This window comes from Bactrocera dorsalis, chromosome 2 (genome assembly GCF_023373825.1).
Source record: "Bactrocera dorsalis isolate Fly_Bdor chromosome 2, ASM2337382v1, whole genome shotgun sequence".
Classification (NCBI taxonomy): Eukaryota; Metazoa; Arthropoda; class Insecta; order Diptera; family Tephritidae; genus Bactrocera; species Bactrocera dorsalis.
Window position 1 is genome coordinate 9,749,175 of NC_064304.1, and position 11,001 is coordinate 9,760,175.

Genomic DNA, 11,001 nt, shown 5'->3' on the forward strand with positions numbered 1-11,001 from the left:
AAGGAAGAAAATTGCAGAACGACGTAAAATAAATAATATATATATATGAAATATATACACATCTTTAATTATTTTACTTCACCGCAAACAAACACACATGTACATATTTTTACTGAAGTTTTCCAAATAAATTGTAAGTGAAAGTTTTCCTAAAAAAATATTGTAGCTTTATTAACATGATTCAACAAATTCTTTATAACAGTTAATTCTTATTTCAAATATTAATATTTATTAAGTTATTACGTATTTTTGAAAAATTTATTCCTATAAATATTGCCTGTAGAAGTAATGTTTATTTTACAGAAGAAAGTAAGATTTAAAATGCATTCATTATTCGATTTATTCACGATATTCTCCAATACAAAGGGACGCGTTTGTACCACCGAAACCAAAGGAATTCTTTAAGGCTATGCGTAACACCTCAGCGCTGTTGCACCATTGCTCTGATTTATTTTGCACTATTGACACTTTGATGTCTTCATCCAAGTTCTCAATATTGATAGAAGGCGGTAGTTTGTTATCCACACATGCTTGCACCACAAAGACAGTTTCTAAATTTCCCGATGCGCCAAGCAAGTGACCATGTGCACCTTTTGTTGATGACACACGCACTTTCGATACATGTTCACCGAAAACTCTTTCTATAGCGTGTGCTTCAATGCGGTCACCTGTTGGTGTGGATGTGGCGTGTGCGTTGACATAGGTTATATCCGTAGGCAGGATTCTTGCATCCGTTATAGCACGTTGCATTGCTAAAGTAGCACCTGTGCCATCTTCACTAGGTGATGTAATATGGTAAGCATCGCCGGACAAGCCGTAACCCAGTAGTTCAGCTAATATTGGTGCACCACGATTACGTGCATGTTCTAATTCTTCGAGTACGAGTATAGCTGCACCTTCACCCATTACAAAACCATCACGTTTTTTATCAAATGGCCGTGATGACGCCATAGGTGTATCATTATGTGTTGTACTAAGTGCACGTAAACGGCAAAATCCAGCTATAGCAAGCGGATCTATGCAAGCTTCACCACTTCCTGCCAATATTATATCAGCATCTCCGTTGCGTATGAAGCGTAATGCATCACCAATTGCATGCGCCCCTGTTGCGCATGCCGTCGAAACCGAGTGATTTGGGCCACGCAGACCATATCGCATACTTATATGCCCACATGCCATATTGGGAAGAAGACGAGGCACGAAAAATGGACTGACACGATTATAACCACGTTGCAGTTGTTGCCAAGCTCCATATACTTCTGTCAGATCAAACATACCCATGCCAACACAGACACCAAAGCGTTCACGTTGTTTTGCTGTTAAGTCTTTAGGTTGTAGTTTGGCGCTAGATAGCGCCTCTTCAGATGCAATTATTGCGAATTGTGTTGCCGTGCTCATTATTTTTAAATCGCTTTTACTAAAATACTTTTCGGTCGGCAACTGGTCTCGTAGAACTTGGGCTGCCACTTGACAGGGTAAACCCTTGAATTGGTCACCTAGTTTTGAGATGGCAGATTCGCCAGCTAAGATACGTGACCAAGCTTCCGGTACATTATGCGCTAGAGGGCTAACTGCGCCAGTGCCGGTTATCACAACTCGCCTACGGGATAATTGATTGGTCACAGTGGAGTAAAAACGATGTTCTTTAGGAAACCGTAAGTTTATTATTCTTTGTGCGACACCACTTGTTCTGGTCATTTTTATACAGTTTATGACTTTTTAATTGCTTCGCCCCGATCTGTTATCAAAAAAATATCGTTACGCCATAATAGCCGGTAAATATACATTGTCAAACAGCTGGCCACAAATCAGGGGTTCCCAAAGGCAGTAAATGTGCTAATCAGTTTTCTCCAGTGGCTTTCAAAACTTTCAATGTTGAAGCATTAACTATTTCGTCACTTTTTAGGCAATCTATACTAGCTGAAAAACAAATTTATTGTTTGAAATAAAATACAACATAACAAATATTTAATTTGTAAAAATTAATTTTATTAACATTATATTGCCACTATTTTGAAGCCACAGAAGATTTATATTTGGCATGTTCTAGTCAGCTGTTTTGCAATCGTTTGACACTTTACTTTTATTCAATGCTGATTGTGTAAACGCATTTTTTATAAATTGCAATTTGCATTTTCTTGAATTTCATTGAAAGCATTTCACAATTAATCACTTTATTGAATTATTTGCAATATGTATACGGTGTTCCGTCGAAGTGGACTAATAAATAGTGTGAAACAAAGTCAATACATCAGTAATCGAAATGCCGGTTATATTGTCTTGTGAGCAAAATATTCATATAAATAGTGGTTTAAAAATTAATTTAACGTGTTGTTTAATTTAAAATAGAGTTCCAGAGATCGGAGAAGATACACATGCTGCTGATGGTGTACTGAAACCAGATGGATTGCCAGCGTTTAATGATATAACTATTGAAAATTGCTTGGGAGCTATAGGACAACAGGCAGGTTTGGTGGAGAAAACTGTGAAAAACTTTGAAAATGATATTCAGGAGAATAAAGTAAATGTCAGCAATCTAAGAGGCATCTTCGAAGAATTAGATAAAGTGGCTGGACCTCTGGACACCACGTGGGGTATAGCTAAAGCACTTTATCTAGGTAATAGTACTCTGATACCTACCAAATCCTACATGAATATCCATGAACGTGCACGTATTGCACGCGCTTCCAAGTACAATAGTAAAGTATTATATGATGCACTTTCCCAACAAGAAGGCAATGTTCAAGGTGTTGAGGCTCGATTGTTACAACGTTTCTTATTGGAGGGAAAATTAAATGGACTCACTCACACAGAGGATAAAAGGGAAACCCTCAGAGATATTCTCGTACAATTAGGCAAAGAACGTGCCAGCTTTAAAAATAAAGTTAACATGGCTGTACATACGTTTGGACATACCATTAAGGACTATAACCTTGTTCGTGATTTTCCCGTGACGCTATTGGAAGCAATATCTAAGGATTCAACCTCATTAACTGAAGGCCCCTGGAAAATAACTTTACAACCACAAATTGTGGAAGGATTTTTAAAATACTACCCAGACCGTATGCAACGTTGGAACGTTTGGCAAGCGAATGTGCGTAAAGCGTCTGGTCAACAAGAGCGGAGTCTTGAGAACAGTACACATTTGCAGGGTATACGAGCTCTTAGGAAACGACAGGCAAACTTGTTAGGTTGGTATTGAAGCGAATCTGACAAATAATGAATAGATTTGATTTATATTATTAATTATAAAATATATTAATTTTAGGTTATCCAAATTACGCAGCGATGTCGATGCAGACCAAGATGATTAAAAGTGTAGACAATTTAAAACAGGTATTCGCAAATCTTGTAAAGTTTGCTGGACCTGCTCAGTCAACAGAAATTGAGCAGTTGCAAAACTTTGCAATTGAAAGCGGATTTCAGAACAAATTGGATGTATATGATGTCGCATACTGGCAACGCAAACATCTAATAGCTAACCATCAATTGAATGAGGAACACCTACGACAATATTTCCCATTACCAAACGTATTCACCGGACTTTTTAAATTAAGTGAGAATTTGTTCAATATTCGTATTGTTGAACGCCAAAATGTTGAGGTTTGGCAACCGGCTGTAAAGTACTACGATGTATTCGATAATAGCGCCGGTGGTGGTGTATCGCCGATCGCTGGCTTTTACATAGACTGCTACTCTAAAGAGAATAAGTTCGGTAAAAATAATGGCTGGATGGTGAGCATACGTAATCGAAACCCCTCTGCTGAGCTGACACCTTTGTGTGCATTAATCTTTAACTTTACGGAACCTTTACAAGGCACACCATATTTACTGAATTTTGACGATTTAAATATGGTTTTCAAAACCTTCGGTTCTGCTTTACAACACCTTCTTACGAAAGCGCCATACACCGACCTTGCCGGCCTTTCAAACATCGAATGGGATGCTTCGCAAGTGGCGGGAAATGTGATGTGCAATTTTCTCGATAACCCAACCATATTAAAGGAACTTTCCAAACATTACACAAGTAATGAGGCTTTATCGGATGACGTCTTACAAAAAATACATTTGTTAAAAACTAGCCTAGCTGGATACAATTTGTGTCAAGAGCTTTACATGGCAGATTTGGATATTGAATTACATCAATCTGATGCATTTTGGTTGGATGTAGTTAAGAAGCTGTGGCCTGTCTATCAGTGCATGCCTCTAGACAAAAAAGACGCGCACCCTTGTTCTTTGACGGAAATATTCTCTGGTGACTGGGGCGCTGCGCAATTCAGTCACCTGTATTCGAAAGTGATAGCTGCTGACATTAGTTCCGAATTTGCAGACAAGTCACCAGCTGAAATGACGACGACGGGCCAACGCTTCAAGGAGACTTTCCTAGCACTAGGTGGTTCCGTGCCTACAGCAGAAGTATTTCGCCGTTTTCGCGGTCGTGATCCGTCAGTGGAAGCACTCCTCAAGTCCTTAAACATACTGAATAAAACACAAACTACTGGCGATTTATAGGTGACACTATGTACAGCATAAGTAGTGTGACACGATCACTTCTCCTTTGTTTATATACATATGTCTTTATGTATATATCTTATTTTTTAATTGTCTGCGCAATAGGATTGTTGTTAATTTTTATTAATAATCACACATATGAACATAAAATGCCGATTCATAACATGATAATTTGTTGGATAGACAAAAGCAAGCGGTGAAAAATGTTCTGCACGAAAACAGCTGAATAGCTTTAAAAACCATTTGTTGCACTTTCCCCATTACATATAAAGTAATAATGTTTAAAAGAAATGATGGTAAAATTATGTTTGTGTTCACTGTGATGAAAAAATATACGAATAAACAAAAAAAAAAAACAAAACTCGAGGAAACGCTTTAATGTTGTTGATAATTTAAATCAAAAGTCGATAGAAAAAGTGTTCGAAATTTCGGGTTTAGGTTTGTAACACAAATAGAAATTTCGGTCGCAATACATTCTTCAATTAAAATTAAAATTAAAATTAATTATGCATAAACTGTATTTCAGTTTCAATAGTTTGTCTTAAGAAGACTAGCTTAGGCTGTATTGAGGGGAAATTCTACATATAAACATTTTCAATATAAGTACCGATATATGTCTTAGAAATATATTTTTGTTCAGGAATTACATTTTTTAATACATATTACTGAAAACAAATTTAGAAATTCATTACAAACTTCGTCACGACCTCCAGCTCAGAAATAATTATATATATTCTGCAGTCGTGACAATGAGTCAATGTGAAAGAAATTGCATTATTTGAAATAATTTAAATGACTTGTATAGACTCATCCTTAAAATTGGTTGCGTAATCGTTTAGGAATTTATGTGTAGAGTCCTATTGCAGCAATACAATTTCTGATTGTCAATTCTTAGTACATATTGCCGCTAATTGTTGCTATAACCAGCAGAGACCGTATTATGCACGAATTGATCGATTTGTCTGCTGGGTATACCTCTATTGATAAGTTCAGGTTTATTATGAATTGGCTTTGAACTCTTATCGGTTTACAACTCTAATAAAAGAATTGCTGGTCAAACACTTAACTGAATAAGCAGGCCGTAAAAATAAACAATGATATGCATACATACATACATATGTATATAAGCACCTGACAATGACTCACAAGCCGAACGAACATATGCAATACTTGGTTTTTAAACATTTTTCTTATAAAAAAAAATGTATTCTACTAATCAGCATTCTGTGGTCACTTAAATCGCAGTACTAGGTAGCACTAGTAATAAATAGTGTAATAAAAGCAGTTGTCGCCCGCTTTGCAAATGCACTTGAAGAAAAACCTGTGTTTGTGTGTGTCTGTGTTTATTTAACCATGAATTTCTTTTTTTTTTTAATTCAATAATACTACATTATAATTTTTAATAATAATAATAATAATAATAATTGTTTTCGATTTTAACATGTAACATATGTGTATTTCTTAGCTTGCAATTTGCATTTATTTACATTAAAAAGGAAAGAAAACATTTACATTACAAACTAAGCAATATAATACGAGTAGGAAGTTAAGTAGAGTAGAGTGTGTAACGTTGATGTTTAGTATAATGCATATTCCAAGCATACGTTTTGTTTTCTGCTGTACATTCATATCTATTTACATACTATAAAGTATGTAGGTATGTTGGTTTTGGCTCGTATTAATGACGGCAAATGGTGCGTGGCCGATATATGGCGTTTTGTTCGCGGCAATAAACTGCAAAATACCAGCAGCAATTCGAAGATACATATTTACTTAAACTAACAAAAAGCGATATTGTTTATTGTACGATATTCTTTAATTATTTGCCTTCGATTGCTGTATATGGATGTATGTACATATATACAAGCGGGTAATAGTTCAGATTCGCTTCGCAGTTTATGTTCTTTCAGCCAATATTTTTAAACGCTTTGTTCTTATCAACTCATACAAAAATTCTGATGTTCATTATGAAGAAACTTTTTCTGTTTTTGGTTTTATTTTAATATTCATTACATTTTCTTAACTTTTTAAAAGAGTTTTTTTTTTGTAAAACATTACTTTCACTTTTTCTAATGGATTTTAGTGTATTTCATTTTGCCATATTGTGTTTTTGTTTTTTTTTTTCTTCTAAAATTATTCGTTTGAGTGCATTTTCGTCTTTCTGTAATTTTCTAAGTATGTGTATATAGATATATTGTGTTAAGTTTTACTTCACTTTTAGTTTAATATTATATAATATAACTTTCGCATTTAAACTTTTAAATTTTCATGTATTATGTTAGTGGGTTTCGCTGTTAGGCTTTTGGTAAAAACGTTTTATTACATTTAGAATATGTCAGGACATTGAGACCAGTCTTGATCTTGCTTGTGCTTCCAATAGGATTCATTAAAAACATGCACCAAATTATCACTACCCTCTTCCTTTTCGCGTCTAAACCATAACGGTTCATATGGCTGATATGGACGACCCTCGTTTGCTGCAGCTTCTGCTTCCGATTCGCGTTCTCGCCGCTTTCTACGTTGCTTCTCCTCCAGACGCAGCTTTTCACGATTACTCTCATCCCATTTCCCCTCTTCCATTAAACGTTGATCGGGACGAAGACGTGAGTCGGTAGGTGCAACCCCTTCTTCGGGTTCATTTAATTGGGCTGCCAACGTTGTAAAGTTGTAGAACTTGTCACTATCTGGTGCCTGCATTCGTCGTGTCCACACTGTTTTGTAACCACCGGTTTGGTAAACTGGACTATCAGTCGAACCGGAAGTTGAAAGTACAGGCGCAATTTCGATAGAAGCATCCCAAGTGCCACGCAACACCCATTTGACTTCTTTATTCCGATCCATGATCACACCCTTTACGCGACGTTGTTGCTCGCGTGAAAAGTATGAATATGCGATGTACTTAAGATGACATGTGAGACCGGATGCTGCATTGAGTCCTCTGATTTCCATGTCGCCATGTTGATCGACCCATAATTTTCCAACGATAATATTATTAATAGTCGTCGTTACCTTACGCCACGTGTATTTATGACCAGTAGCGGGGAAATTTACGTATGCGCTCCCAAGCGGTATGACCTGAAAGCGATTGAAAGATCATTTCAATTTGCTGTATTTTTATTAGGAACCAATTGAACTTGAACAGAATGGTCACAAATTTATGCATATGCACTTATATAAAGCATTTATTTATGTATATATGTGAACAAATTGAGTTTATTGTGATAAAACGCCATGTGAATAATCCTATATTTTAATAAACATATTACATTTTCAAAACATTGAAACTTTGACGTATTCGGACGCCCGAAAATAAATTTAAGTGTCATTCGTTAGGTAATTATAAAATCCCTATTTATCTACAGGGTATTATTGGGCGTGCACACATATGTACATACGTAAACGAATATGTCTATTAAATATGCAATTTAAACATATGTACATACATACATACATATGTACATATATTATTTAAATTGCGTGTCGTAAATGACATCGTTATTTAATTAAACCAATTTCGCAAACTGTAGGTGTAAATGAATGTATGTACTTATTGAATCAGAAGAAAAGCAATTGGCGAAATTATTGCAGTATTGTAATAAAGCGAAATATGAAAATATCTTCTTCAATGCCTAAATTTTGGGATTGACTTACCTGCAGATATTTTCCGCGAAATTTGCTTGTCATTGTGAATTCCTGCCAGCAGGTCCATTCACGCCCCTCGCAATGTAAAGCAGCCATTGGTGGATGATGTGACACCTGTTCAGCGAGAACACGCCATCCAAGGTCATCCATGCGATCACATTCAAACGTCTCACCTAAAAGTGGATTGAAGGGTTTGCCAGTCCGATTTGTCGTTGTTGCATAGCTAGTAATTGTGAAGGCCGCCACATATGCCAGCTGTTCACATTCATCTGTACAACGTGCAGCTGCGTCCAACAAATCGGCATATTCATAATCTTCCGTAAGTCGTTGAAGCATTGACAAAGGCTCATTAAAATTAACTGGCATTGGAATTTTTGAAAGTTCTTTACCGATGCAATTTTTCATTACCGACCATAGATTAAGTGGATGATTTGGTTTATCTGGTACGCGCGTACGTCGTTGCCGATTTGTCTTAGGTAGTTGTGCGACCTTTTGATTTTGCTGGTTTCCATTATTGTGTTTGGAGATACTTTTTTGAGATATAATGCTATTTTTTTTGCTTATAACAACAACTTGCTGAGGCTCGGATTCGGTTAGTTTAAGTTCTTCATTTTCTGAAGAACTGCTGTGGTGTGTTTGTTCCTCTGAGTTAGAGCGTGTTTTTTGTAGTTTCATAACAAATGATCCATCTTCAACATCCTCCCCTTTATGAGTACTACTTTTTGAAGGCAATGTCATTACAAATCCACTAGCTTCATTCGGTGAATTTTCGCCGAATACCCCGTTGTTTTCTTCTGCGTCAAAAAATTCGTTTTCGTCGTCAGATGTAACTGCATTTGGTGAAGCTGCACTTTCGTTTGCTATTGCTAGCGGTTTATTGTGTTGCGCGGCTGTGTGTGCTGCCTGTTCGAGGCGAGTTTGCTGTTTGGCTAACATTTCAACCATTTCTTCCAGCCGTTGTCGTTGTTCTCTTTCGTGCTCAACCATTTTCGACCACTTATGGCCTTGCGACTCAGCACTGCGTAGGTAATCGTTACATGCATTAATCATTGCATTGCATGTAATACGAAATAGCGTAGCCCGCTCATTAACAATCTTTGTGCGACTGGCAAGTGACTCTTCGTCATTCGACTCTAACTCACTTAGTGCTCTCTGTAAAGCAATACCATGTTTAGTGATTAAATCGTAACAGGTGCGCAAACTCTCCAGACGACCTGTTAGCTCTGCCATCACTGTGTTGATCTCTTGGCTAGGTACCACATGTGACGTTTCAACTTCCTCCTCTTCCTCGGTTTCCATAGTACGTATTGCTTTTGCTTTGGCTAATTCCAAAGCTGTTACCCAAGATTGTCGTTCTACCTCATTGGCAGCTTTAATATGAAACGTTTGTGTACCACCATTTGAGATAACAAAAGTGCACGAATCCACTGTGTGTATAAGAGCACCGTGAAGCGATATAGTACCGCGACATGTGTGATTCATTTCAGCTTGGCTGCGATAATAACTCAAAACTCCTCTTGATAGGACAAACCAACGTCGTTGATAACCTTTAATGTAGTTGGTCCACTTCATAAGCCAACCTTTCATTTCCGGGTCTTTACTTCCTGCGACACTCCGTTCAGGAGTCGGTTTATTAAGAAGCATGTCCGACATAATTTCAAATGATGATCTACTCCTGTCCGGTTTTACAATTGCTCCACGAACCTTATTTTTATTTCTATATGACAAGTTGTTAATTGAACAAATACCGTTGCCAGCGCCGCCAGCCCCACCACCACAACACAACCAACAAACAACAAATGTATAAAGTTCGTCGCACAATCAATTGTACACACGGTGTAAAATTAAGAAAATCAGTAAGAAAGAAAAAAAGTAATTAGCACATCATCTAACGCCACGTATTACAGAACTTTTTCAATGTTTTTACACAATGAACTTAGATTACCCCGTTTCCGATGTTAATTTATTTACTTGCTTATTGCATTACAACTTCCCGAACAGCGTTTATACGCTACAAAATTGCACAAATTTTCGACTTTTCTATGCAAAAATTGGAAAACCTTACCAAAGGAACAGATGAAAACGAGAATTTGACAAATATTGACGTAGAATTGATGTGAGTCAGTGCTGCCTTTCTTCGGTGAATGTTGGTGTTGCCAGCGAAATTACCACTAGTGGGTTAAAAAATTACGCAAAACGTATAAAATGTGTGAAAGTTATAAACAATACTTTTATATCTATATATAGTACTGAGTACCGGTAAATATTAATTAAATAAAATTTATAAGTAATTTTAAAGCATTTGGCCTTGTCATGTAATACTAGCTAGTAAACGTATGTTATTAAAAATATTAATTTGTGCCTACCCTCGCAGACAGTGGGGCGACACAGTCTGTTGCTACAAAAAAAAACCCAAACAGAAAACAACAGTAAACTGAATTTAAATTTCTCGAATTCTTTGGTGAAATGTTTCCTAACAATGATGGCAAATGGTACTGGGGTCAGACCCTTAGACGGATATAAATTCGTATTCTTCCGGTTTTGACGCGACTTCCGTTGGTACTATAATACGCTGCATTCGAAATGTTTCGCAGAATTTTTTATCAATATATATTAATATTGTGACAAAATTCTCTCTTTCAATATAATAATAACGTACTGAAAATAGAAAAACATCACAGTTTGATAATTTTCACTAAAAAATAACAAATCCAAAGTTTTTTCGTATTTAATATGAGCTTTAATAGGTATTTTAAAAACCATTTGTTCATACAAACATAAAAATAGAAAAATCTTACAATATTTACAAAATATTTGCTTTTTTTGCTGGCTAATTAGTTAATGTTA

General features: G+C 36.3%; 3 protein-coding genes across 3 annotated transcripts; 1 reads left to right on the forward strand and 2 right to left on the reverse strand.

Moving 5' to 3' along the window:
* Window positions 1-144: 144 nt before the first annotated feature.
* On the reverse strand, window positions 145-1,917 carry LOC105234158 (3-oxoacyl-[acyl-carrier-protein] synthase, mitochondrial). The gene has a single exon (XM_011216443.4). It carries the CDS (start codon window positions 1,696-1,698, stop codon window positions 340-342), a length of 1,359 nt encoding a protein of 452 aa, XP_011214745.2. The 5' UTR covers window positions 1,699-1,917; the 3' UTR covers window positions 145-339.
* A 144-nt stretch (window positions 1,918-2,061) lies between these two features.
* Window positions 2,062-4,873, forward strand: LOC105234159 (uncharacterized). The gene is made up of 3 exons (XM_011216444.4): window positions 2,062-2,282; window positions 2,350-3,191; window positions 3,269-4,873. Exons 1-3 carry the CDS (start codon window positions 2,194-2,196, stop codon window positions 4,510-4,512), a joined length of 2,175 nt encoding a protein of 724 aa, XP_011214746.2. The 5' UTR covers window positions 2,062-2,193; the 3' UTR covers window positions 4,513-4,873.
* A 1,746-nt stretch (window positions 4,874-6,619) lies between these two features.
* On the reverse strand, window positions 6,620-10,258 carry LOC105234160 (oxysterol-binding protein 1). Its single transcript, XM_011216446.4, has 3 exons — window positions 10,100-10,258; window positions 8,164-9,871; window positions 6,620-7,587 (listed from the first exon to the last, which is right to left on the reverse strand). Exons 2-3 carry the CDS (start codon window positions 9,805-9,807, stop codon window positions 6,838-6,840), a joined length of 2,394 nt encoding a protein of 797 aa, XP_011214748.2. The 5' UTR covers window positions 9,808-9,871; window positions 10,100-10,258; the 3' UTR covers window positions 6,620-6,837.
* Window positions 10,259-11,001: the final 743 nt, after the last annotated feature.

Coding starts and splice junctions, on each gene's coding strand:
- LOC105234158 (XM_011216443.4), bottom strand. CDS start 1,698: ATGACCAGAACAAGTGGTGTCGCACAAAGAATAATAAACTTACGGTTT.
- LOC105234159 (XM_011216444.4), top strand. CDS start 2,194: ATGTATACGGTGTTCCGTCGAAGTGGACTAATAAATAGTGTGAAACAA. Junction 2,283..2,349: donor AATGCCGGTTATATTGTCTT/GTGAGCAAAATA, acceptor AATTTAAAATAG/AGTTCCAGAGATCGGAGAAG. Junction 3,192..3,268: donor ACGACAGGCAAACTTGTTAG/GTTGGTATTGAA, acceptor TATTAATTTTAG/GTTATCCAAATTACGCAGCG.
- LOC105234160 (XM_011216446.4), bottom strand. CDS start 9,807: ATGTCGGACATGCTTCTTAATAAACCGACTCCTGAACGGAGTGTCGCA. Junction 7,588..8,163: donor TTCGCGGAAAATATCTGCAG/GTAAGTCAATCC, acceptor AATCGCTTTCAG/GTCATACCGCTTGGGAGCGC.